The sequence below is a fragment of the Mixophyes fleayi genome, chromosome 4 (assembly GCF_038048845.1).
Source record: "Mixophyes fleayi isolate aMixFle1 chromosome 4, aMixFle1.hap1, whole genome shotgun sequence".
Lineage (NCBI taxonomy): Eukaryota > Metazoa > Chordata > Amphibia > Anura > Limnodynastidae > Mixophyes > Mixophyes fleayi.
The window spans coordinates 39466106-39493662 of record NC_134405.1 but is presented as its reverse complement, the minus strand read 5'-3'; the positions used below and the strand labels follow the sequence as shown (position 1 = coordinate 39493662).

Genomic DNA, 27557 nt, shown 5'->3' with positions numbered 1-27557 from the left:
TGGTACGGTGGCCGTAGAAGGACATAAATAGTTTCCCTTCGCCTGGCGTGGCCTATATTCACCAAGCTTGTTTCTCGGTGCAGAAGGAGCCGGCGACACAGCGGACATGAGCGGCCAGAGGAAAGGGGAGCCGAGTGACCCCCTGCTCACATGGGTATATAATGCTTGTTACCACTGGGGGGGAGTCTTCACTTGTAGCTGCATAATGTAACTTTACTGGGGGCAACTGACTGTCACTGTATAGGGAGAGTGTTCCCCACCCCTAGATACCCCTAATTCTACACTGTCAGAGTAACTGCTTGTCTATGTCTTACATTACACCACCATTACCACTGATATACTCCTGATTCTACACTGTCAGAGTGACTGCTGGTCTATGTATTACATTACACCACCATCACCACTGATGTACCCCTGTCTGTACACTGACAGTGACAGCTGGTCTATGTATTGCAGCACTCTCCACCCCACCCCCCTTTACAGTGCATACCCTACACCCCTGGCCATCCCCCAACCACCACCAAGATACCCCTTTCCCTACACTGTCAGTAATAGCTGGTCAATGTATTACAGTACTCCCCCCCCCCCCCCCACCACCCCGCTCTACAGTGTGCCCCCCACCCCTACACCCCTAAACATCCTCCAACCACCACCAAGATACCTCTGTCTCTACACAGTCAAAGTGACAGCTGGTCAATGTATTACAGTACATACCCCCCCTGCCCCCCCCCCCCCCCCCACACACACACACACACACCACCCACAACTACAGAAATACCCCTGTCTCCTTGCTGTCAGAGTGACAGCTGGTCTATGTACTACAGTAGCCCCCCATCCCCAAGATACCCCTGTTTCCTCAATGTAAGAGTAACAGGTGGTCTGTGTACCCCCCTTCCACAACACACCCACACACCTCTCTGGGATACATGTTTCCTTACTGTAAGAGTAACAGGTGGTCATGAACCACAGTACCACCCTCTTTCCCCCCTACACACACCACCACCGAGACCCCCACCTCCACACTGTCAGAGTAACAGCTGGTCTATGTACTACAGTACAGTAGTTGTTAATCTATATTACTAGATCAGAGCCTCCTCTTACTCAGTAACTCTCCTAGAGCACAAAAAAAGTATCTGTTCCTCATCTATACTGCCAGAACAGATGCTCATCTTACTCATTAATATTACTAGTACATATTAAATAGTACTAGTTACTCATTAATACTACTAGCGTACCATATAGTAACTGTCACTCCTCTATACTATCAGCCCAAAGACCATCATACTTAATAATACCAGTCTAACAAAGCAGATCCTCCTCTTGCTCATTAATACTGACCAAGCACTAAATAGTACATGTTGCTCATCTGTATTGACAGATGAGTGTCCTTTTGCTCATTTATACTACCAGAGTACCAAACCAGAGGCTCTTAGACATTTATACTACCAGAGTACCAAACCAGAGCCTCTTAGACATTTATACTACCAGAGTACCAAACCAGAGCCTCTTAGACATTTATACTACCAGAGTACCAAACCAGAGCCTCTTAGACATTTATACTACCAGAGTACCAAACCAGAGCCTCTTAGACATTTATACTACCAGAACCCCATTTATTTATACTGCAATAACAGTGATGTAGAGTACATTCATTGTTCCTACTACAGTACAAGACTTATACCCCCACACAGTAAGTTAAGCTAAGCTAGTTATTGTCAAATGCTGAGTACTGGATGAGCCCATTCCATGTACAAAGTAAATGCTCTTTGCTGTTTGTCCACCCGCTCGTCAAACCTTCAACTCCTTTCCCTGAGCAGTAGAAGAACCACAGGATCCATCTTTGGTCCCCTGAATCTTCCTTAAGGTGGAAAATGTAAATGTAGAAGAAAAACTCATCATGGTGGCTGGTTCATTTGTTTGGCTGCCTTACGTTTGGGCATCCTTGTGAAACTGGCTTCACCAGCAGCATTGCCACATCATCCCTTTAATTACTAACACGTATAAATTACACCGATTCTGTGACTGACTGGTTTCAGTTTGTATCTTTGCTGTAATTGTGTAATTTACATGTTTCGGAAACTAATGCGATGAGCTGGCAGGCCCTACTCGCTTCTCCTGTATACTACGTCAGGTCACAAAATGGCTGCCTCCACCCTCTGTCAGGTGCACGTTTAATGGTGCGATACTCCACTTTGCTACTAAGTAAATTCATCAAATTGTATGTAACTTGGTTCCCTTGTGACAGTCATAGCTTAATTGTATTTATTTTTCTTTCCTCACCCAGATGCAGACATTTCAGGTGTCGGGCCCTTGCACGTCGTACGAGGACCTGACCGGAGGAGTAGCTATTGCCCAGGTCTTGAAGCTCATGTGAGTAGAAACTTGTGAGTTGGACCCTAAGTCATATACTGTAACATTAGTCTTTTATTTCACATGAATAGAAATGATCTTATCATTTTTTAATACACTCTCTGGTATTATTACTGGTTCTCAGTGAGTCTACTCATTAATATTATGTTATCTCGCAAAATGGCTGCCACAGTCTCAAGAATATTGGTTCAGCTCACAAAATGGCTGCCTTCTCCTCTGAACTTGTTCTGTTTGCAGAGACCCCTCCTGGTTTAATGAGGCTTGGCTGATACGGATAAAGCTGGACTGTAATGACAACTGGAGGCTGAAGGTGAGTCTGTCAGTGCGTCCACATTATGTTTAGTTCCTTGTTTATTTACTAGAAGGGAACAAATGCCCATATTCAATTTCTGTTGTCCAATGTTCACACAGCATGTAAGAGTGCACTGGGTGTGGTGTCTCTACGGACATCTTGATTATTTATTGGCTATCTTCCATGTGCATAAATTCTAGATCCATCCAAACGGTAGGAAGACACTTGTCGTCTTGAGGCGCTGTACCGTGTTACGCATAAGTGTGACACCTGATTTTTATTGTGGCCGTCTATCTCCAGATCACGCAGCAGGAGAGCTGTGTGGTACAGATCGACCTAGGAGCTAGCACTCTATGGACAGGCAGATTCACTTTTTGAGTACAGTTATCAGACAGCATTATGTTCGCTCTAGGGCTGGTTTTCCCTATGCCACTGTGCGGTCTGGGGAGAGTATAAGACTGGTCTTCTGACCAACCTATGGCTCTCCAGGGGGTAAATGTATCAAGCTGAGAGTTTTCTGGCGGGTTTGAAAACCAATCAGATTCTAGTTATCATTTATTTAGTACATTCTACAAAATGATAGCTAGAATCTGATTGGTTGCTATAGGCAACATCTCCACTTTTTAAACCCGCTGAAAAACTCTCAGCTTAATACATTTACCCCCAGGTGTTGTGAAACTACAAGTCCCAGCATACCTTGCCAGCTATCTACCAGCAAAGCATGCTGGGGCTTGTAGTTTCACAACACCTGGCGAGCCACAGGTTGTCCATGCTTGGTATAGGGCATAGAGTGTGTTGGAATGAATGTTTTCTCACAGGCCATCAGGTGTCATGAGAGATCCTTGTTTTTTTGCAGACTATATAATGTGCAGGGCACTATGTACTAAAGTAATGAAGTAATATTAGAGGACTGGGTAACAGGTTGTGTTTAATGTGTAACTAGGCACAGTCCCAATGTCGCCCTGAGTGTTAATGTACTGAGATTTGAGGCCTTAATCTGTACAGTGTCTTTTATCTTTCCTCAGGTCAGCAACCTTAAACGAATCCTGCAGAGCGTTCTCGAGTATTATCAAGATGTGAGTACCTTCCAGCTACTGTCACTGAGTGCAGATCAGCCATAGAGTCCTCACAGAACTTACTACCCATGAGATATATATATATATATATATTTCTCATGATTTACACTCTTTTTTTTCTGAATATACTTTTATTATATTACCACTCTTTACTTCCTTATAGCAACTTTTTCTAAGCTGCATTGATTATTGAAATACTCTTGGTTTCTAGTGATTTGAGGCATTAATATTTAACCCTCTGCTCCCTCTTTGGTGTCTCAAACAAGCGTGCTGGGATTTCTGGAAGGTCCGTAGCTACCCGTCCGCCTCTGTATACAGCAAAGGCCGCCATTTTGTGGATGTGAAGCCAATTTCCTGAGCATGCAGCCTATTGATTCCACACGAGAACATGACATCTTGTTTTACCTCATGCCTTGAGGATGTTTTACAGCTTTTCGTGGGATTGACAGCCTTGCGTCCTTGCGAGTATTGCTTCAGTCCATAAAATAGCTGCCTTCTAAACACAGCTGAGGCAGTCATTTTATGAGGTGAACCAATATACATGAAAATGCAGACTATCCTTTCACCGTGAACCAGTGACCTCACTGATACACACACTTGTCCACCAAAATATTTGTGTGAAACTAGCTCTTGGTGAATTCATGGGATGAATTCTCTTGAATATTAGTTGAGCTCACAAAATGTCCGCCGCCGTGGTTTTCACCCATAAGGTACTTGTCGCTGACCTAAACTTCCCCGCATGTAACTGCCTGTCAGTAGGCCTTGTGTGGTTTAGTTTCTTTCACTCTGTCAGGTTAAGTTCCTCATGAACTATTGTTTCCACAGAACTCCCATGGCTCCTGTATACCTATGTTCCACTGCGCTGCACACAATGCCGCCTTTGTCTGTTAGTGATTCCCCTAACTGGATTGTTATCTATTAACTCCATGCGGGGCGATGTTGTTTTACTCATTTACCCCTCCCACGCTTCCTCCTGGCCGGCTGTACAGTTCGCATCCTAGGAAAAGCCCAGTGTCTCCACAATGTGTAGCTTGCCAAACACTGAACACAACATTTTATTTTCATGCAGCAGATTATAATAGTTGTGTTGGGCTACCGGGCTGCACTTTGGGACAGAGGTATCTTTGTATCTCTTTTCTGACAAAGAGCTTACACTCTAATTTTTGCCTTTTTAAGACTTCTAACTTAGTGAAACTTTTCTCAATAGACTTTTCCCTTTATAAATATCCCGGATGGACTATAGCAGTGTTGGCTAACCTGTGACACTCCAGGTGTTGTGAAACTACAAGTTCCAGCATACCCTTCCAGCAATAAGCTGCTATATATTGGCAAAGCATGATGGGACTTGTAGTTTCACAACACCTGGAGTGTCACAGGTTGGCCAACACTGGACTACAGTGTATTACTGTGAATAGCACGTCATGTCTAAAGGTTGATTTGGGGGGGGGGGACGTACTTTCTTTTGACAGATGCAACGACTTGAACGTCGCCTGTAAATGCACTGGGCACCCTGTTTGGAAACTAATTTAAACACTATAGGGCTGATGCGTAGTGTCTGCAGACATCAGTCTCTCTTTCCTTCATCAGTGAGATGTACGTTTCTGCATTCCTGTTCTGGCCATTATAACCTGTTTTTCAATGGTATGAGTCCACGAACTGTGTCTAAGAATAGAAAAATAACACAGTATTACTCCGCAAGCAGTCATCCTCTATAGGAGAAAAATTACATATTAGGATCTCTGCTTAAAATACGATAATGCCATTGTACCCCACTAGGGGGGTGTGACCTTAATATACACCAAGGCTGAAATGACAGCTGTGTCTGTACCTCTTAAAAAGAACACAGATCCTTTTTAAACCATCTTTAATTGCATTACCTTTTTTTTTTTTTTTTTGACTACTGTAAGATGTTTTCTGACAGCACTGTGGTATCATGCCCCATACACTTGGCTAACTTGATCTAATTCATTGTCTTTTGACTACTAACCGGGTCAAGTATCCTTCGGATCATTTCAAGCTTTGATACATCTGCGCCAACCTGTGTTGTTTTCCAACTTGTCTGTTTCCAGAGTCATTTAGCTGCTTCTCCCTCTCTCTCGTCTTCTGTAGAACAGTATGATATGAGTTAAATAAAAGTTTCATTCTGTCAGACAGTAGGGGTTTGTTTTCTGCAGCCCGGTCTTTTGTTTCATGCTAATCTTTCATAACCCTAGTTCTGCCCATTTCTGTAGGGACTAGCCCATTTGTGAAGCCAGGATGGCGTTCTGAATTTACTTAATGAATCCTATCCATTATTTTAAAAGAAAAATGCAGTTCTCCTTTGTGTACTCCGGGGGCACCCCAGAGCACACAGTTTCACACAACTGACTGAACATTCTATGCTAAAGAGGAACCTCTGTATTATATATCACTACAGCAGGGTCATGTTGGCCTTACCATGTGGTTAAAAGTTAAAACTTATGAGGAAGAGGTTTTAGGTCCTCGCTTGCTAAACAGTCCTCACCGTGAAGGTGTGTGTCCATACTATGGTGCTCAAGTATAGAAAATAAATCATTTGCCTCTGAATCCAATCGGCATTTCCTGGAACGACTCCATGGTTGCCAGGTAATGACAGACCGATCACACCGGTCCTCCAGGGCAGCGGTCATAGCCGCGGAGTTGGACTAAATCCATCCTGGTCACTGATAATAGTAAAGTATCTGGTATCTGCCAGCCATTGGGAGCACCACCTGGTAGTTGCAGATCTATATGTGTTTAGTTCTCAATATGATTTAAGTGGCTTTGGCAGCGGATTACAAAGTACGGCCACACATGGATCTGCTTTGACTTCTGTCTTCTCAACCACCTGACACCATTTGAAACCCTAGAAGCCATAAATGCTTGGCTTTGACGGCAACTTCCTCTTTATTTCGTAATGTCACGTGCCATTGTGGACAGAATAAAGGGTCCATGTTGGATTCGGCATCCGAAGCGACGATACCCTGCCTGATTCAAGAACTATTAGCCGCCTCTTGGGCGCAGAATGAAAAGGGTTTTGTTTATTGACCACTATAACGTGAAGAGGTTGGCACCTGTGGTACTTTAGGCTGCATCTCAGATTGTCAGTAGATGGTCTCATCTCCCTCCATCGCTGAATGTTAGACTGGATGAAGCTGTGTCCGAGGCCTGATTTAGTATTAAAAGCTCTGAACATGATCCATTTGGAGACCCTGTAAGTCAGTAATATATTCGGGTCAGGGGCAAACGCAGGATTTGTAGAGGGGGGTTTCCACACCACGCCACCAGTGGGTGTGACCAGCATGCATGGGGGCGTGGCTATAATATTAGACAGTGCTTGGCTGCTCTCCAACTCTTCCTACCCCTATAATATACATGGGCAATGCTGCATGCCCTACTGTTAGGTGCACACAGCTCTTCCTTTTCAAGCGGAGCCGTGTGAAGCGGGAGTAGGGTCCATCCACCTCTATTATACAGTGCTCCAGGCTTGGAGGGGGGTTTCCAGGCACTGAGAACCCCCCCACCCCCTCGGTTTGCCTATGCGGGTATAATGTTTATGCTCTGTCGTAAACTGTTATCCATGTGGGAGTAAACTGTTATCCATGTAGGTCTATCCAGGGCCGGACTGCAATATTACTGTCTTGCAGAGAGCTGAAACTTTTTTTGTATCCGAATAAAAGAAAATGAAGTTGCAGTGGCTGTCTGTTAAACTATATGGCAGTGACTGTAGAGATTACGTCCCTCTCCCCTAACCAAACTAGTATTGTGCCTATTTTAGCTACATAAAAGCGCCACCTGGTGTTCACTAAATGTACTTGCGTCTTACAGACCGTGAAACATCACCAGGTCTGTGTGTCCTTGTGTGAGTGGGGAAGTTCAGCTAACGTAGGAATTACTTACTCATACTCATGTCCTTGGATGAAGATTTTAATTTGACTTAAAAGTAACCCGACGTTCCTTGAAACACATCTTTATTATGCTGATTTTCTGGTTCTTCAGTTACTCCATGTTTATTTTGATTCTGGCAATTCCCGTCCCTCCTTTAATTAGGCTATTATAGCTTTATACTGAAGCCTCAGAATTGTCCAGGCTCGTGATAATCCCATCATCTCTTCTGGATGCTCCAGACATCAAAAGCTAATCCCTTTAAAACTGCAGGGGAACAGGTTTAGGAGATTTGTGAGGAAGAGTTACTTTACCATAAAGACAGTAGATCGGTGGATAAGCCTCCCAGCAGAGGTGGTAGAGGCTTACACAGTACAGACATTTTAAACACTCATAGGGTGGACCTAAATCTGGAAAAAATACTGTTCTGACTAGGTGGGCTATGCTGTCAAATTTATGTGTTTCTGATGAGTAGTATTTTGCATATACATTTTAAGTTGCTAGCAGTGGGGTTTTTCATTCTTTTGAGTGAGTCAAAAATGTCCGGTGGCAATTGTTGTTAGAGCTATATATTGGAGTATGTATGAAGTAACAATTAATAATGTGTTCTTAAATACGTTTGTTCATTGATCTCTTAGATCAGCATCATCATCCTCATTACCATTTATTTATATAGCGCCACTGATTCCGCAGAGCTGTACAGAGAACTCATTCACATCAGTCCCTGCCCCATTGGAGCTTAGTCTAAATTCTCTAACGCCACAGACAGAGAGAGAGAGGGACTCGGGTCAATTTTGATAGCAGCCAATTAACCTTCCAGTATGTTTTTGGAGTGTGGGAAGAAACCAGAGCACCCAGAGGTAACCCACGCAAACACTGGGAGAACATACAAACTCCACACAGATAAGACCATGGTCGGGAATTTAACTCATTTCTCCAGCTCTGTGAGGCAGAAGTGCTAACCACTTAGCCACCGTGCTGCCCAGCATCTTGGTTCTACTTGTACCCACTCTATATGCTTAAAGTTTAGCAGTGCCAGATACTATAGCGCATCTTTCCAACTCCAGGCCCTAGCAGACATTCATCTAAAATTTTAAACCTTGGTTTCCATCATTGAGACAGGGAGAAAATATGTTGTACTCTGCAGCTGGGAGTGTGTTGGATCCTGTGTACAACTGGCCTTCCATTGGCAAGGCGTACCAGGATTTATGGATCCACCGCAGCTAGAGGCCCTACATTAACACCTCATCTCTCTATGAATGATCAGGTACTAGGCCACCCGGTGTCTGAAGATCACATTCCAGACGTAGTGCTGATCGGGGAGTTCTCGAACACGGCCGAGCTGAGGAAGATGGTGCAGTTGGTGCTGGGCTGTGCCATCAGCTGTGATAAGAAGGAAGGTGAGCACAGAGCTTGGCTTGGGCCCGTTGCCTTCTGCCCTAGCAGTACAGACACCTCAATTATTGTAGGAATGTTTCTTGACTTGGTTTCTGCTCAGGATTTGACTCGTGTTAACGCCCAGAAGCGGATTTACTTTCTCATTAAGAACTATTTATAACACTATTAAGTTCACACATAAAATATTAATGCTACGTGTGTGTTATGTGTTTACCCAGAGCACATCCAGCAGATAATGACCTTGGGGGAGTCCGTCCAGCAGGCTGTAATGGAATCTATACAAGAGGTAGGTGGTTATTCCCCTTCTCAGCCTAGCGATACAAAATCCACTCTGTCTGTGTGTAATGTGCGTGGCAGCCGATTGGACAGGAGCAACAGCCAATCCAATCTATCGACACATCGCGCACACCCACACCAATAGGAAGCCATGGGTAACATCACCCGTCTAATTGTGCAAGGCCAACGGCAGGTTCGCCCCTGCCCCCCTCAGTTTGGTATTCATTTTGCGGTAGCAATATAGAGATAAGTGTTGTAGAGTGAGCCAGACCCCTGTGTAGAATATAATAATGATTATGAAGGTGCACATTAGTAATGTTGTATTGCACATGTCTGTGTATTATGTACGTGTGTGGTGTAAATGGTGGCATGTACTGTGTACCCACTGTCTGTGTATTACCTCCCGCAGCTCCTGAGCAAGGACCCCAGTGACGCGGTAACAGCTGACAGTTACGTCAACTATGACAGTCAGGTGAGAGAACGGTCTGACGTCTGTCCTGCAGCAAGACGGATTTTCTTTTATTTCATGTTTTCTAGAAATGCTCATCGGGAAGTGATTATTTATATTTAATCCTCAGATATCCCTATTGTTCATTGTTTAATCGGCCTAGAAATATATACTTATACTTAGAAGCCTGCTTATTACTTACACTTATATTCTGAAAAAAGACTAAGTCAATAATAGATAGACGTTTAGGGGGCCTAATGTATTTCATCATGCCCTCACTTTCCTCCATCATCTTTCACTCTGTGTCCCCCGTCTGTCGCGCTCCTCCTTCCCGCACGCCTTGCTCCCCCGTCTGTCGCGCTCCTCCTTCCCGCACGCCTTGCTCCCCCGTCTGTCGCGCTCCTCCTTCCCGCACGCCTTGCTCCCCCGTCTGTCGCGCTCCTCCTTCCCGCACGCCTTGCTCCCCCGTCTGTCGCGCTCCTCCTTCCCGCACGCCTTGCTCCCCCGTCTGTCGCGCTCCTCCTTCCCGCACGCCTTGCTCCCCCGTCTGTCGCGCTCCTCCTTCCCGCACGCCTTGCTCCCCCGTCTGTCGCGCTCCTCCTTCCCGCACGCCTTGCTCCCCCGTCTGTCGCGCTCCTCCTTCCCGCACGCGTTGCTCCCCCGTCTGTCGCGCTCCTCCTTCCCGCACGCGTTGCTCCCCCGTCTGTCGCGCTCCTCCTTCCCGCACGCGTTGCTCCCCCGTCTGTCGCGCTCCTCCTTCCCGCACGCGTTGCTCCCCCGTCTGTCGCGCTCCTCCTTCCCGCACGCGTTGCTCCCCCGTCTGTCGCGCTCCTCCTTCCCGCACGCGTTGCTCCCCCGTCTGTCGCGCTCCTCCTTCCCGCACGCGTTGCTCCCCCGTCTGTCGCGTTGCTCCCCCGTCTGTCGCGTTGCTCCCCCGTCTGTCGCGCTCCTCCCCCGTCTGTCGCGCTCCTCCTTCCCGCACGTCGCGCTCCTCCCCCGTCTGTCGCGCTCCTCCTTCCCGCACGCGTTGCTCCCCCGTCTGTCGCGCTCCTCCTTCCCGCACGCGTTGCTCCCCCGTCTGTCGCGCTCCTCCTTCCCGCACGCGTTGCTCCCCCGTCTGTCGCGCTCCTCCTTCCCGCACGCGTTGCTCCCCCGTCTGTCGCGCTCCTCCTTCCCGCACGCGTTGCTCCCCCGTCTGTCGCGCTCCTCCTTCCCGCACGCGTTGCTCCCCCGTCTGTCGCGCTCCTCCTTCCCGCACGCGTTGCTCCCCCGTCTGTCGCGCTCCTCCTTCCCGCACGCGTTGCTCCCCCGTCTGTCGCGCTCCTCCTTCCCGCACGCGTTGCTCCCCCGTCTGTCGCGCTCCTCCTTCCCGCACGCGTTGCTCCCCCGTCTGTCGCGCTCCTCCTTCCCGCACGCGTTGCTCCCCCGTCTGTCGCGCTCCTCCTTCCCGCACGCGTTGCTCCCCCGTCTGTCGCGCTCCTCCTTCCCGCACGCGTTGCTCCCCCGTCTGTCGCGCTCCTCCTTCCCGCACGCGTTGCTCCCCCGTCTGTCGCGCTCCTCCTTCCCGCACGCGTTGCTCCCCCGTCTGTCGCGCTCCTCCTTCCCGCACGCGTTGCTCCCCCGTCTGTCGCGCTCCTCCTTCCCGCACGCGTTGCTCCCCCGTCTGTCGCGCTCCTCCTTCCCGCACGCGTTGCTCCCCCGTCTGTCGCGCTCCTCCTTCCCGCACGCGTTGCTCCCCCGTCTGTCGCGCTCCTCCTTCCCGCACGCGTTGCTCCCCCGTCTGTCTTCCCTTCATTCATTCTCTCCCACTTCATGTTCTCTCTTGCAGTCACGTAAATATTACTTCCTTAGCGAGGACACAGATGAGAAAAGTGGCTTAATGCAGCGTTATCATGACTTGGAACAGCAGGTATGTCTGTACCGCGAGTAACATGAGGCATGTGCTGTAACCGCGGTGGTGGCGGCAGCGTGTTTACTACTCCGTTCTGCACACGTGTTTGTGGTGGTGGTGTGTTCTGCATTTCCTGGATTATGACCCCCCCCCCCCCCCCCCCCCTAAGCAGCCAACCCCCAATCTCCCCCTTCATAAAATGGCTTTTAGGGGTGAAAGTGTACACTAGCACCCCTGGTAATACCATCATGGATAGCTATAACATGGAACGATATGGTGCTTGCATATACTGTATCCAGTGATATAACTCTGTATGTTCATGTGTGCTGGAGCTTCGGAGCCGTGACCTTATATTGGGGGACATGTAGGAAATCCTCTGCAGTGGAAGGAGGCGGGTCGTAGTGATTACTCAGTGTTCTGATATGTCTCTAGCAAGCATGTGATTGGCTGCTATGGGCAGCACTAGCTTTTTCCTTTTCATCAGTTTCCTGACATGTCCCCCAATATATTCTAATTTTGCTAATAAAAGTCTGCAGTCAGAAATGTTTACATGCGTGATATTCTGTTACAATCATACTGGGATTTCAGTATATCTGTATTCTCATTACGGAAACAACATGCATGGTAAGTTTTCTTTGTCTATTGAAAAAATAAATCTGGTTCGGGAAAACCCTTATTAAGCCCCCACCATAGCTACAATGCTGAATACTGGTATTGGAATATCCCCATATTGTACAGAAATCACCCACTGTGTGGTCTGACCTGCAGACTCTGGTGACTGGGGCCGGGCTTCTAAATCTCCCACTTCATTCAGTCATTTCACCCTCTAAAAAGGTTTTAAGCTGTGGTTGGTTTGGCTCCCGGAGATGTGGGTGAGTTTAATACCTGCCTTGTATCTGCGACCTCTAACCCTAACCCTCTGCATGTCTGCTGCCAGCCACCTAACACTGTGCGTCCCCCTCCTGCGTGGTGCAGGGGAGCGGCCATGACACTGATATATGCCTTGCCTGTGTGTGCATCCTGTGTGTGCCCTTTCATGTGACCTATGTCTATCTAATGTATGTAATGAATATTTATAGGTGTATTTTAAAGCAAACCCCTCACTTCCTCGTGGAGCAGGCATCCAATTTGTGGACTGTACCAATATTCCTGAGAGTGCAGCCTGTCTAGTTATAATGGCGTAATAACTGTGGGTAATATATGGGTAATAACTGTGAAATCCCAGAAGGCAGTGGGGAGAGGAAAGTTCTAGACTTCTGAGAAAGAGAGATCCCTGTGTCTGCATAGACTGAGAGAGAAGAAGATAAGAAGTGAGCCAAAGAGGTGTGAGTAAAAAGGAAAGTACTGAAAACAAATAAGCAGTATAGAGATCTGTGACATCACGCCAAACAGACTGAGCTATGTACTGAGAACAGTGTGAGAGGAGAGAAAATAGAGAGGTCTGTGAATACACACAAAGGAGACTGTGCAATACAAAAGATCATCAGCTTATTTGGCGTGAAAAAGTAATTTATGGGCCCCAACCACGTGCAGCACTTCTACTAAATTCCTGTGCACAGTTCAACCCAGGACTGAGTGTAAATATGGTAACGTTACCAGGGATAATATTGGTGCACCAAATGTTTTAGTTAAATGTTAAGTGATTTACCTAAAATTGATTTATTGTTATTTAAGATTTTATCGCAATTGTGCTCTATGTTGATCAAATGAATATTTTATTACCATTGAGTTGAAGGGGTCAGTGGCGCGGTGGCTTACCACAATTATCTTTACCGCATTATTAATAAACCCAAGTTATTTGACCAATCCTTGTCCCTCTCATTGAAGTATTTATCTCCTGACCACCGAATGTCCGAATAAAAAAAGAACCTGAATCGTGTCTGGAGGACAAGGTAAGGGAAAGAAATCCCATCAGCACTTGGCCACCACATAACTTTATATAAAGTTATGTGGTGGCCGAGTACTGATGGGATTTCTTTCCCTTACCTTGTCCTCCAGACACGATTCAGGTTCTTTTTTTTTTTCGGACATCCGGTGGTCAGAAGATAAATACTTCAATGAGAGGGACAAGGATTGGTCAAATAACTTGGGTTTATTAATAATGCGGTAAAGATAATTTTGGTAAGCCACCGCGTCACTGACCCCTTCAACTCAATGGCAATGACAAAACACTCATTTGATCAACATAGAGCACAATAGCATTGAACATAAAATATACAATAAATCGATTTTCAGGTAAATCACTTAACATTAATATTCAACTAAAACATTTGATGCACCAATATTATCCCTGGTAACGTTACCATATTGATCTCTCGTGCTCCTTCTGAATCGGGAGGCCGGATATTGGTTTGGCCAAATAAATGGCTGCTTGTCTTGTGTCCAATTGACAAGTCCACTGTAATACACTTGCTAATGGCAGCTTATTTATTTTATAATGCTACAAGAACTAAACAGTCCAAGTTTCCCAGTAAGTAACATTAAACCGATGCAGCTTTCATAATGATAAAGGTAGGAGTGCACAAGAAGATTGACTCCCCCAACGATCATCAGTTTAGAACTTTGTAAAGTTTGCGCATGTTCTGAAACTAGTTTACATGTAAGACACTGAATGATACACAATGCCATTTTATATAGTCAGAACTTTTCAGAAGAGGAAATCTTTATGACTCTGGGACCGATCCACACCTGCGGAGCACGGGGGGGAAGGGTGATGGCTGAGTGTCAGAGGCTGCAGATTGCTGCATGTTCCCTGTCCGACCTCCACCTCTGTGCATGGAACTGCCTGCTGACCCAGTGCATCATGGGTCTTTCACCCCCTCACATGGCCCGAGACTTACTCTGGTAATCTGTGGGCTCAGCAACAGCTGTACAGCACCTTTTTCACCAGCCATCGCCCTAAGTGCCCCATACAGATCATTGTTGCTTTGTTAATGTGCTTAGAGTAGATGTCTAGGGACCGGGCAGGGAACCCTTTGTGTGTTGCTACTACTTTCCTCTTAACCTCTTCTTCTGTGCTCCTCACTAACCCGTCTTACTCTATGTGGACCTCGCTCCCCTCCCCCCTGTTCTGCGTCCTCCCGCCTTTCCCCCGTAAGGTCTCGGTGCTCATGGAAGAGAAGCGGGGTCTGATGACCGAGAACAGGACCCTGAAGGAACAGCACGAGCAGTCGGAGGGGGGCATGGGGGCACCCCAGATGTTTAGCAAGAAGATGCTTTTGTTGCAGAGTCAGATCGAACAGCTACAGGAGGAAAACTACAGGTATTTGGAGAGTAAGGTCAACAGTTGTACATAGCTGTGGAGTATGTCCGCGTGAGACCACATAGACGTGACCTCTTGGCGTGATGTGTCTGTTCCAGGATGGAGAGTGCGAGAGATGACTACAGACAGCGGTGTCAGGAGCTGGACCGGGAGGTCCAGGATCTCCAGCTGCGTAACCAAGACCTAACGGGGCTGGCACATGAGGCCCAGTCTCTGCGGGACGAGATGGACGTCCTCAGGTGAGTGTTTATCCCAGGAACCAGACCTGGAACTGGGGGGAGGACTGGCCACTAACCCCTGGTGATGGCACAAACTCTGAGAAGTAAGAGCTCTAGTTAGGTTAAAAGACCTCGTGTTTGGGTGCTTTGTCAAGAGAGCCCTTATTAAATCCATTCTATCTCTCACACGTCTGTGTGTGCCCAATTTTTAAGTAAGTGGAAATAAAATCAGATCAGCAGAATATTTCTGGAGTTGTGTTCTGAAGGACCTGTCAACTGGTGTGTTTGTGTTGGTGAGGATAGGGCTGCATGTAACAGGGGCAGTGACATGATTATTATTATCGTTTATTTATAAGGCGCCACAAGGTTTCCGCAGCGCCGTACACAATACAAACAATGGACAGTACAGGGAATAACAGTACAATACAATAAACGAGTAGTACCAAGACTTCAGAGGCTCCAGGCAAGGCAAGTGTATGGAGGTTGGAGCAGAAGAGAAGGTAGCGAGACAGGAGGGAGGAGGTCCCTGCTCATACGAGCTTACATCCTATAGGGAGGGTAGACAGACGACAGGCACAGAGGATGTGGGAGGAGGGGAGCAAGCGCTCCCCTCTACTGAGGAGGAGAGTGAGCATGGAGAGAGGGTTAGGTGGAAGGCTGGTAGGCAATGCGGAAGAGGTGAGTTTTGAGTGCCCATTGAGTGATGTGAGGAGGGGAATGATGTAAGGAGGGGAATGGAGGCAGCAGGAAGCCACAGACTGAGAGTTATATAGTGGAAGGAGCAGGGTCTCCAGCAGCACAGAGTATATCAGCAGATGAGTGATGTGTCAGTGAGGACAGGGCTGCATGTGACGGGGGCAGTGACATGATGTGAGGAGGGGAATGAAGGTGAGAGTTATATTGGTGGACAGAACAGGGTCCCCAAAATCACAGTATTGCTTCTGTTACACAGATATGCCGGAAGATTGTGGTGTACAATCTCTTGGATATCTGGCCTACAGAATGCTTCTATTGTGTACAGGTGACAGGTCTCTGTATACACTGTCACTGGTGCGTTTGGTGAGCCACATGAACCTGCATTGATGAGAAATGAATCCGTTCTGGTAGCCTGTAACTGATTTAAGGTTACTGCAGGCTGCGGGCATACTATAAAAGACAGATGCCTTGAGCTGTACATTTGGAATCAATGTCGCACACAGAATCTATATTTGGAATATGGGTATGTTTATAGCCTCCAAGCGATTGTTCCATGTGTTCCGATGGTTCAGCTCTGGCCACAGAAAGGGGGGAGTGTTCCACACAGCTGTTCATTCTCTGGCTCTCAGCCATTACATGCATACACCAGCCTGTGACTCGTCTCTGGTAGTCTTGGTAAACTCTCTCTTTCCTCCCCCTCAGACACTCCTCAGACCGCGTGGGGAAGTTGGAGTCCCTGGTGGAGTCGTACAAGAAGAAGCTGGAAGATCTGGGGGACCTGCGGCGCCAGGTCAAGCTCCTTGAGGAGCGAAACACCGTCTACATGCAGCGCACCTTTCAGCTGGAGGATGAACTCCACAAAGCCCACGCGTCCCGAGGGCAGGTGGACAGCCTGAGCCGGCAGGTGAGAGGGTGGAGTACAGCCAGGCACCTCCTGCAGGGAGCTGACCTCTCTCCTCCTGCACGTAGACTACAGAGGAAGACATAAGCTTAAGGTAATGTCTGTGTCTGATGGCAAACCAGCTTATTGTACTGTTCTGTAAACACGGCAGATCCAGGAATTGCACAAGAAACACTCGTCGGAGTCCCTGCGGGCTGAGAAATGGCAGTTCGAGTTCCAGACACTAAAGGAAAAGTTTGAGGCTTTACAGAAGGAGAAAGAGGTAAGGCCGGGTCTACGTTACAGGGCGCTTGAGACCGTAATGTGTGCGGAACCATTATTTATGAGAATTCCGTAAGAATCGGTTACTTACTAGATACATTATTTTTGACATGTTACAGCACATTTGTCAGGCTGGCGGTTTGGGGGGGGGGGGGGGGGGGGGGGGGGGGGGGGGGGGGGTTGCACATCTCTCAGACAGACCCCAACAACCTAGTCTTTGGCTTGTTTCAGCAGGGTAGGGGAATAATGGTATTTAGCACTACCCTGACTTTCATATACAATGACCAACCATCTCTCTCCTTTGCCAGCACTAAAGGATTCGGTTGTAACCTGGATCTAATAGTGCTGCTTCTATTCGATTCCTCTTGCAGAGCTGTAATAGTGTACGCTGGCAGGAAAGACATGTGGGACTTCCCTCTTCCAGGGAAGTCCTTGTGATGTTGCTGCAGTGATCTCCCACAAGGACGCAGCGCATAACATTCCCTCTGAATGCCGCGTGCTGCGATCATGGTGCCAGGCACTGACCAGATGGTCCTTGGCGCACCCTCTTTGGATCACTTGGGTGTAGAGCGCTTATAGCATTTCTGTCTATTGGCTGTGCAGAGGATAGAGCCCACTGCTCAGGTTGTTAAATATATAGATGTTGGTGATACTTGATGTTTGTATTCGTCATGCCTACATTAGAGGCTTGTACACAAAGTTATAGGTTTGACCCCATGCGGTGAACAAGAAGTGCTCACTGATTGCTCGGTTTGTTTCATCCAGCGGCTGGTGGCGGAGCGAGACTCTCTGCGGGAGACGAACGACGAGCTGCGCTGTTCCCACCTCCAACAGACGTGTCTGGTCCAAGCAGGTGAGAGACTTGAAGGTCCCCCCCAAATGACAGACCAGAGTCATCTCTTCCGCCCATCTCTAATTCATAGCATGGAACCTTGTGAAAGTTATGTTTGTCACTCTGACGTGGAGGAGTTATGTACAAAAAAGAAAGAAAGAATAGTACTAGAAGGAGCACTCTTTTAAACAGATAATTGAAATATCGATTATATACGTTAAAATGAACAACCTTTATTAGTAAATTTAAAATTAATAAGCGAAATATTAAAATACGAGATTTGATATGAATTGAACCTGAATATACATCAGTTAAAAGGTAGAAAACTACCCTACTGGCCTGATGCTATGTGTTATCCCTCTGTTACTAATAGAGGGTGGTCGTGAAATATAATCACTGGGATTAATTATAAATTGATAATAGGGGCTGTGGTGAACCTATTTGTTAAGTCCACCAGGAGGCAGGCTAGGGTCCGCCTACTAAATATAATTAACTTGTCCACATATATCGTTGTCACCACTCTCTAATCGTTATCCTTGTTAAAGGAAATGAGATACTGATAAACAGAATGACTCGTTAGTCTAAAACGTGTTCCCTGTCAGAGTGGTGCTTGCCACCAATCTCTGATCATAGGGATGAAACTGGTATGCTGTAGGTATAATCTCAGGAGGTCCACAGTATATTGTGCTCAAAGGCTAATAGACCCCCGTTGTTCTTGGCTAACTGTATGGAGTGTTATAATCTCCAAATTTATTCTGTCAGCTTTATCATAGCGTTAGGAACATGATACCTAGCTCAGTACATCGTACAAACGTATCAGTGGATCATGGACTGCTAACCCCTGAATTGGATTCCGTGGATTTGAGAGAATCTAATAGTCTCCCCTATATATCACCACTACTATTAGTTATTTTAATAATGAGGACATGGCAAACAGGCTCAGCGTGAACGCCGACGCGCGTTTCGCTTATGAGCTTTTAACAGCTCATAAGCGAAACGCGCGTCTGAGCCTGTTTGCTATGTCCTCATTATTAAAATAACTAATAGTAGTGGTGATATATAGGGGAGACTATTAGATTCTCTCAAATCCACGGAATCCAATTCAGGGGTTAGCAGTCCATGATCCACTGATACGTTTGTACGATGTACTGAGCTAGGTATCATGTTCCTAACGCTATGATAAAGCTGACAGAATAAATTTGGAGATTATAACACTCCATACAGTTAGCCAAGAACAACGGGGGTCTATTAGCCTTTGAGCACAATATACTGTGGACCTCCTGAGATTATACCTACAGCATACCAGTTTCATCCCTATGATCAGAGATTGGTGGCAAGCACCACTCTGACAGGGAACACGTTTTAGACTAACGAGTCATTCTGTTTATCAGTATCTCATTTCCTTTAACAAGGATAACGATTAGAGAGTGGTGACAACGATATATGTGGACAAGTTAATTATATTTAGTAGGCGGACCCTAGCCTGCCTCCTGGTGGACTTAACAAATAGGTTCACCACAGCCCCTATTATCAATTTATAATTAATCCCAGTGATTATATTTCACGACCACCCTCTATTAGTAACAGAGGGATTACACATAGCATCAGGCCAGTGGGGTAGTTTTCTACCTTTTAACTGATGTATATTTAGGTTCAATTCATATCAAATCTCGTATTTTAATATTTCGCTTATTCATTTTAAATTTACTAATAAAGGTTGTTCATTTTACCGTATATAATCAATATTTCAATTATCTGTTTAAAAGAGTGCTCCTTCTAGTACTATTCTTTCTTTCTTTTTTGTATAAATGTTCCAAATTAGTACTGGAGCACCTCCCCAAGTAACATTGGGTAATAATTATACCAATTGATATATAAGGGGTTTATAGCCTGGTGCTGAGTACACCCTAAACTATTGTGGAGGAGTTATGTCCCAGCACTGTAGTGATGATTAGTGATGTTTGAGGTTGATAAAACAAATGATATATTCCACAAATAACATATGAGTAATAAATGCATTTTCTCCTCTCCCAGATGTTCTTCTCTCTGGGCCGTCTTCTCCGGTGGAGAATTTAGCAGCGGAGATTCTGCCTGCGGAGCTGAAGTAAGAGGCACCCGGGTACATCCTGTATTACACTGCGGCAGAGGGGATAGACCGGCAGTGACGTCTCGTATGTTACGTATCTTCTAGGGAGTCAGTGATTCGGCTTCAGCAGGAGAACAAGATGCTGTGTGTCCAGGAGGCCTCGTACCAGGAACGTCTGTGTGAGCTGCAGAATCTGCTGGAGGAGTCCAGCCGTGGCCGCAACAGACTGGAGAGCGAGAGCCGGTGAGCGGGACGTTACTTTCTGTCGGGTTAAATGTGATGGGGGCAAGTTTGCCCCATTTCTAGAGTTTCCGTGCTCTCACTCTTTTTATTTCCTGTTGTAAATATCCTGCTGGCGTAGCCCATGGCATCTCACTAGTGCTGGTCATGAACATTTGTGTACCCACTTAGATCGTAAGCTCTTCTGACCCAGTTATCATCATGGAAATCTTTCTGCCCATCTATGTGTAGAACTATGCATCTGCCGTTGCCTTATAAGTAAGGGATTGACAAGGACATAGAGCAGTCCCAAGCTGGCGGTACTCATACAAGACAGCAGTCATTCCCGTTAAGCAACCTGCCCATTTTTGTTTTATTTAATTTTTTTATTTTATGTCCTTTTTTCATCTCTGGACTAAACATGAACCATGTTCTGCAAAACAATGGCGGAACTGAAAAGGGATTCTCCATGACTGGTGGAGCGGTGTACACACCCTGTAGGCTGCGGAACTCAATGCTCCATTCCGCAATATAATAAGTGTTACCGTGTTCTGTATATTTAGAGACCGCAGGTTTAAAGTGCATAGAAGATAACGTTCCCTAATCAAGCTCACCCTTTTCCCAAATACCTGGAGTTCTAACAAGTTCCTGAACTGTTTAGATGTTAAACAAGCTCCATCATATAAAGCAATTACTGTATTCGGATTAATGTTCTTTTAAGGATTGACTCCGGTTCTTATCCATTGTGTGCGCCCCTGTGTGAGTCCGTGACTCTCTCTCGTTTCAGAGTGAATCAGCAGCAGATCCAGGAGCTCCGGGCCCAAGTAGAGGATTTGCGGAGACAGCTGCGGGAGCAGGGCAGCCGGGCAGAAGACGTGAGTGTCGCCTTCATGTTCTGTCATCGTGTTCTTAAACCATCTCACATGTGACCCTAATGTGCTGTCTCTCTGTTTCAGTCCTCACAGCTGAAGAGGAAACTGGAGGAACACTTGTAAGTGTAAAGTATTTGCTAATATACAAGGAACACATTAGCGGGAGAGAAGAAACCATTGGGAGGAGGGGTTCCTGTCCTGCAGAGCTGACGCTCTAATATACGTAGGCCAATGAATTAAGCATTGTGACACATTTTTCTGTCTCAGGGACATGTTGCATGAGGCTCACTCCGAGCTGCAGAAGAAGAGGGAATATATCGAAACCCTGGAGCCCAAAGCAGAGCTGAACAGTAAGAACCCATTCCAACCTTTCAATGTAGATAAAATATACATACGTGTCGTGTGTGTATATGAAATGTACATATGTCACCTACGTGACAGTAGATATCGGAATATTTGCTTAATACTCTATGTATATAGAAATTGGTGTGTGTGTGTGTGTGTGTGTGTGTGTGTGTGTGTGTGTGTGTGTGTGTGTGTGTGTGTGTGTGTGTGTGTGTGTGTGTGTGTGTGTGTGTGTGTGTGTGTGTGTGTGTGTGTGTGTGTGTGTGTGTGTGTGTGTGTGTGTGTGTTTATCATTGTAACTAGGGTGCAGTGTCTTTTCTCAGCCAGTAGATGGCACACTATAATACTAAACTCAGAGGTGTCTGTTCCCCCCAGTGTCCCGGAAAGTGGACGAGTTGCAGCAGATCTTGCGACAGAAGGACGCGGACATGCAGGCGATGGAGGACAGATACAAGCGCTACGTGGAGAAGGCCAGGACGGTGAGCAGCGACGTCGTTACACCACAGTCTCCTCCTTGAGTGGCGAATTGTGCTGTCTTTAATGTTGTCTTGTTAAAGTGCGCCTGTTGTCTACGCCCAGCGGAGGCAGCCATTTTGTGTTGGCCCAACGCAGGCTGCCGGTTAGCGGGAACCAGTGACGTCACTGTTTTCTAGTGATTTAATAGGATGCATTGTTGTGAATAATAGCTGCCTCTGTGCCTTCTGAAAGGGCAACTAAATGGTATAAAAATATAAAGTGGTTTTCTTACTGGTTTATTTCTTTGTGTAATAGAGCTACTTGTATCGTCCACAACTATCAGCTGATTTTAAATAACTGTTCTAAATATTAGCTTCCTCTTTATTGTAAGAGAGCTGGACACATCATAGGGGGAATTCTTTTCTTTCAGATGTTAAATGTCGCTATTGAAATGCATCATTAAAAGTCTTTTTTTTTTTTTCTTGCAATAATAGTAAGTAACGTGACCTGTACATTATTCTGGAGGATTACCAATGGGTTGACTCTATGGACATTATAGTCAGCCTTTGTCACATTGAGAGAACCTGAAACTTGATCCGGCCCTGACGAAGGATATACGTGCCGGTCATAACTGCGGTTACTCCAGTGAACTCACCGCGCAGATACGCAGGCTTTGTTGGTGCTTGTAAATTCTTCATGCTTCTGTTCCCTCAGGTTATTAAAACTCTGGATCCCAAACAGCAGAATTACATCCCCCCTGAAATCCAGGCCTTAAAGAACCAATTGCAAGAGAAGGACACTAGAATCCAGCATTTGGAGGTGAGCGAGAGGGCAGCCATCTTGTCTCTTATGGTCCATTTGTGCTGACCAAACTGGTTTGTTACAGGTGAATGTTACACTGACTCTTGGCTTTGGCTGACTGGGATCTACCAGGTTGAAAACTTGGTGATAATGGATATGCTCCAATCTCATTATTTGTTGTTTTTTTTGTTTTGTTTGTTAAGAGAGCTTACTTTTGTGCACTTATGGCAGTGAGCAACTCCTAAATGTTTTTTTGCGGCAACAGTACGGTGATCATTAATCTCCCACCTTCTTTCCAGAACGACTTTGAGAAGACCAAATCTCAGCGGGAACAAGAAGAAAAGCTTATAATAACTGCCTGGTATAACATGGTGGGTGTCTGTATCTTTTTCCCCATGGGGGGTGTGACAGATGGGTACCCTGGTAAAACACTGAACCCCCTTTCTCTTCTCTCCCCAGGGGATGACGTTGCAACAGAAGCTCACGGACGAGCGGACACAGAACCCCAGTGGTGCTCAGTCCTTCCTGGCTCAGCAGAGGTTGGCCACCAACGCCCGGCGCGGTCAGCTCTCCCGTTCTCACTCGCTGCTCCCCAGATACGCCAACGCCGATAAGCGTCAGAGCATGTCTTGACCCTCTCCGTACATAGCCAAACGATGGAATGGAAAGCTCTGTGTTTTATAAGCTATCTACTGCTGCCAGTCCGTGTGGTGGGAGTTAGGTGACCTAGTGCCGGGGATTAACCTGTCACAATTAGTAGGTAACACCTCTGCCTAGTGGGACTGACACTTTTTTTTATAAAACTCTAATACCCCTTTCTGATGGGGATTCTGCCTTTTAAACTTTTACTGCCTCTATTTAGCCTTAATGTAGGACTGGCATGAGCCATTGCGCCTCCTCTCCACAGACAATCGAAGATACATACTATCCTTGCTCTGGTTTGATGAACTACAATTCCCATGAGGCTATGCCAGCCATTAAACAGAAATAGCTTCTTTTTTTTTTTTTTTTTTTTTTTTTTTTTTGTGAATACAGCTTAAATGTATGTTTTTAAAACACTAAGAATAACACTAGACACTTAATTAGAGGGCCATAGTTAGGTAGTGAATGCTGCACACCAGTTGTATCAACCGTTAGTGTAGGAGAGAAATTCTGTCTATTTAAACTTCTGTCATACCTCCTAATACCTCAAACCTCTGTCTGTACTACAATAACGTTTTCTGGTATCAATACTGTAGTGGTAGCAGATTATCGAGAGAGGTTTACTAGTGGTGCTGCACCACCTTGTGGCAGTCCAAGGTTACTACAACGAAAAGTTTTTGGAGAACTTTCAAGCGATTTGGCTTTTTTTCCCCCTCTCTGACTGGTGCACTTTAATCGTTTTTGTAGTTAAGCACAAACCAAAGACAATCTCCTAATACCACACGATGCACAGAAGGGAGCCTGACATCTGACACATCTGCTTCTGCTTTTTAAATCCCTATTTGTAGTGTGGTGGATCCCTTTCAACTCTACTCTAGAATTATGTCGTAATGCGAACTCACAAGGAAATCATGTTACCGCTCACGGACGTACTACTCTGACGACAGCCAGAAAGACCACAAGGATATTTTTAACTACATAATGTTTTTTTTGCATTTTTTTTTAAGTCAATATTACTCCATAGTGGCAGCTTAGAGGCGAAATCTGGGGCTATCAGTTGGGAGATGTCTGATCTTGAGCCTCTTAGACCTAAAATAATATAAAAATCCTTTCACAGCATGATCATTCCAGCTCAATTCTCAGTAGAAAACCTGCCTTAGCTGCTGGCTTATACCTAAAATAAGCTCTATCCTAGACCCCATGGTCTGGACTCCAGCTAGTCGTTATTCTGTTATTGAATTGTGTGTCAAATAAAATGGTTTATTCATTTACTGGCACATGGGATATTCTAAAAATATTGCCAGCTCTAGAACTAGCTGATGGGGAGCAGTGGGTAAATTGCCCTGTGTTGTGTAATGTATGTAAGGAATCCACAGTCACGCCAGCCCTTTTAGTATCTGTAAAATGACATTTCATGTTAATGTCCTGTCTGGCTGCCACTGTTTGAGCCCTTTAGTCTTTGCGTAGGGTAATGAACACGTTTAATCATAACCAAGGTGCTTTTTTTTTTTTTATTCTCAACACATCTGTTTTTCTCTCTCTCTGTTGTACTTGTGTATTTATATATAATTTAAACTGTGACATGCTGGCAATTTAATCCTAACTTCCCCACAATGTATTTTATGTCAATATTTATATCCATTTTTTTGTGTTGCACCCACTGTTTGTCTTTTAGGTACGATGAGGAGGGGGCTCCAGGGCCCCCATCTAGAAGTCTTTAAAATGTGTCATAGGAGAAAGCATCACTTTTTTTATTTTAAGCATTTTCAATCCTATAGGGGACTTCTCACCAATTAACTGGCACCATTTAAAACATAGGACTTGGTGAATTAGTTTGGGAAATTTTGTAAGAGGTGCAGTATCGACCTGGTGGCCTTTAGATGGCGCTGTATGCTTTACCGTCCATGAAGACAATTGCATATAGCATCTTCATAGTGCGTAATCCTGGTTTTAATCAGTATTTGCTTGCTTAACGTATTATTGTAAATTGGATTGTAAAAGTTAAGTCTCCGTCAGAGGGATTTGCATTTGTAGATTCCTTTTTTCTAGCTGCTAATTGTTCTCAATCAGAGCTATTGTTTTAAACCGTTGTCTACTTTTATACACTACAAATAAAGTTTTATCTCTCTTTTTATCACGTTCAGTCTGCGGTCTGTCTTTACTTCACTCTCCTTAAATGCAGCAAATCTGTCCCTTTAATGTCAGTCGTTATCCTAGGAGCAGTGAGGGTTTAAGGAGAAGAGTGGAGAGGGGTAATTGGATAATATTACTGCTTTCATATGAGTTATCTGTAAGGCTGGGTACACACTGCAGTGTCTTCAGCTGTTTATCGGCCGAATCGGACAATAAATGAACGGTTATGTCGCAGACACTGCGCTCAGACCGCACCTTCCTCCGCTGACTTCATGATGAATTAAGTGCTGGAACGCCACAGTGTTTCTGACGCAGGTCTGAGACAGCGGAGCGAGGTGTAGAATTGAGGGAGCGGAAGCTGCCGCTATAGTGCATAGCATCTACTCAGTGGTTCAAGCAATTATTTGCTGGCTCGGTTAACCACTGGACTTATACTTTCCACCTTATTAGCGAGCAGACTGAGCCGAGGGTTGGGAGAGATCTGTTGCTTACAGTAATCTAACTAGAACAGTGTATATATATATATTGCGAAATGTGTGACCTGAACCTATCCAATACCCAGCAATATGCAGTTTTGTTCTATAAGATATTATACTGTGACTTTAAAAAAAAAAAAACACGCTAGAAAATCTGCAGACAGGTGACTGCACTAGTTTTTGCATTGGTACGAGTGTGCAAATGTCTATCCTAAGTTGTGTGTCTGGAGTAGCATGCACCCATTACAGGGAGTGAAGAGTTAAAGGTAAAATATGTATATAGTGTGTACACATGAATCGTCATGCTGATCGGGACTTTTTTTTTTTTTTTTTTTTTTTTAAATCCGTTAAAATCATTAAGGATATCTCATAGGGAAAAATGTTCCTGTAGTGTGTACCCAGCCTAAGTCAGAAGATAATGCACCAGGCTAGACAATACCGAGCCACTTTAAACCTACGCGAGTAGTCTTGGCACGCAAACACCGGTTAGAGGGGCGTATTCAATTGGGCACGTTAAAATCCGTGTTAAAACTTACAGTAGTAACGGCAATAATACGCACTATTACCGTAGTATCGGTAATAGTGCGCTGGGCAGCATGGTGGCTCAGTGGTTAGCACTTCTGCCTCACAGCGCTGGGGTCATGAGTTCGATTCCCGACCATGGCCTTATCTGTGTGGAGTTTGTATGTTCTCCCCGTGTTTGCGTGGGTTTCCTTCGGCTGCTCCGGTTTCCTCCCACACTCCAAAAACATACTAGTAGGTTAACTGGCTGCTATTAAATTGCTCGTAGTCTCTCTCTGTGTGTGTATGTTGGGGGATTTAGATTGTAAGCTCCAATGGGGCAGGGACTGATGTGAATGAGTTCTCTGTACAGCGCTGTGGAATTAGTGGTGCTACTGCAGTCTGGACCATTAAATACATAATCAAGGAATCCGTTTTAGACTAAGAAGCATAGCAAACTGCCTATATTGCCCAATGGCCATATAAATATATATCTGGTTAATGGAAAATATGGGTCATTAATATCATTTTATAGCTGGCCACAAATGTGAAAGGCTCCCTGACCTGACCAAGGTGCCCTCTGTAATTTTAGCGAGGTCCTAATCTCATAACAACAAACTAGGAAATGCAGAGATAAAAACACAAGACCCAGAATGAAAGAGTGAAGCAATGTAAATAAAATGTAAAAATAGATTGATTTAAAATACAATCAATCTAGACCAGGGGTGTCGAACCTTTTAGCTTCCCTGGGCCACATTGGAAGACGACGAGTTGGTTTGGGCCGCACATAAGATACACTAACAATAACGAGTTAACATATATAATATAATATAATATAATATATATATATATATATATATCACTTTTTTTTTTCAAATCACCCTATACTTACCTTTCAATCGCCCTGTTCAAAAAATCCCCTCTAGTTATTATACTATAATCACTTTTTGTATTGTTTCGATGCAATATCAATAAAGTGCCCTGACTAGGCCTGCGGTACCTGACATATACATCACTGTGACCCCAAATTGTGACCTGTTTTGCTATTACACCACTATGTTAGTTAAGGGATAACAACTTATAATGGGCCAAAGAGAATAATATATAATGCCCCATTAGTAATACAAGTAGAAGTATGTAGCAGGGAGATAAGGTCCATGATGCTCCAGGACCAGGTGACTTTTATTCACTGGTCAGCGTCCCTTGAAATAATAAAAAAAATC

General features: G+C 45.4%; 1 protein-coding gene across 1 annotated transcript; it reads left to right on the top strand.

The window, feature by feature from the left end:
- On the top strand, positions 1-25361 carry HOOK2 (hook microtubule tethering protein 2). Its single transcript, XM_075206649.1, has 22 exons — positions 1-154; positions 2285-2370; positions 2608-2680; positions 3688-3738; positions 8888-9020; positions 9237-9304; positions 9704-9766; positions 11571-11651; positions 14732-14895; positions 14994-15134; positions 16512-16713; positions 16862-16972; positions 17737-17824; positions 19838-19907; positions 19995-20132; positions 20896-20983; positions 21065-21099; positions 21248-21330; positions 21701-21804; positions 22496-22600; positions 22882-22953; positions 23042-25361. Exons 1-22 carry the CDS (start codon positions 107-109, stop codon positions 23213-23215), a joined length of 2178 nt encoding a protein of 725 aa, XP_075062750.1. The 5' UTR covers positions 1-106; the 3' UTR covers positions 23216-25361.
- The last annotated feature ends 2196 nt before the right edge of the window (positions 25362-27557 follow it).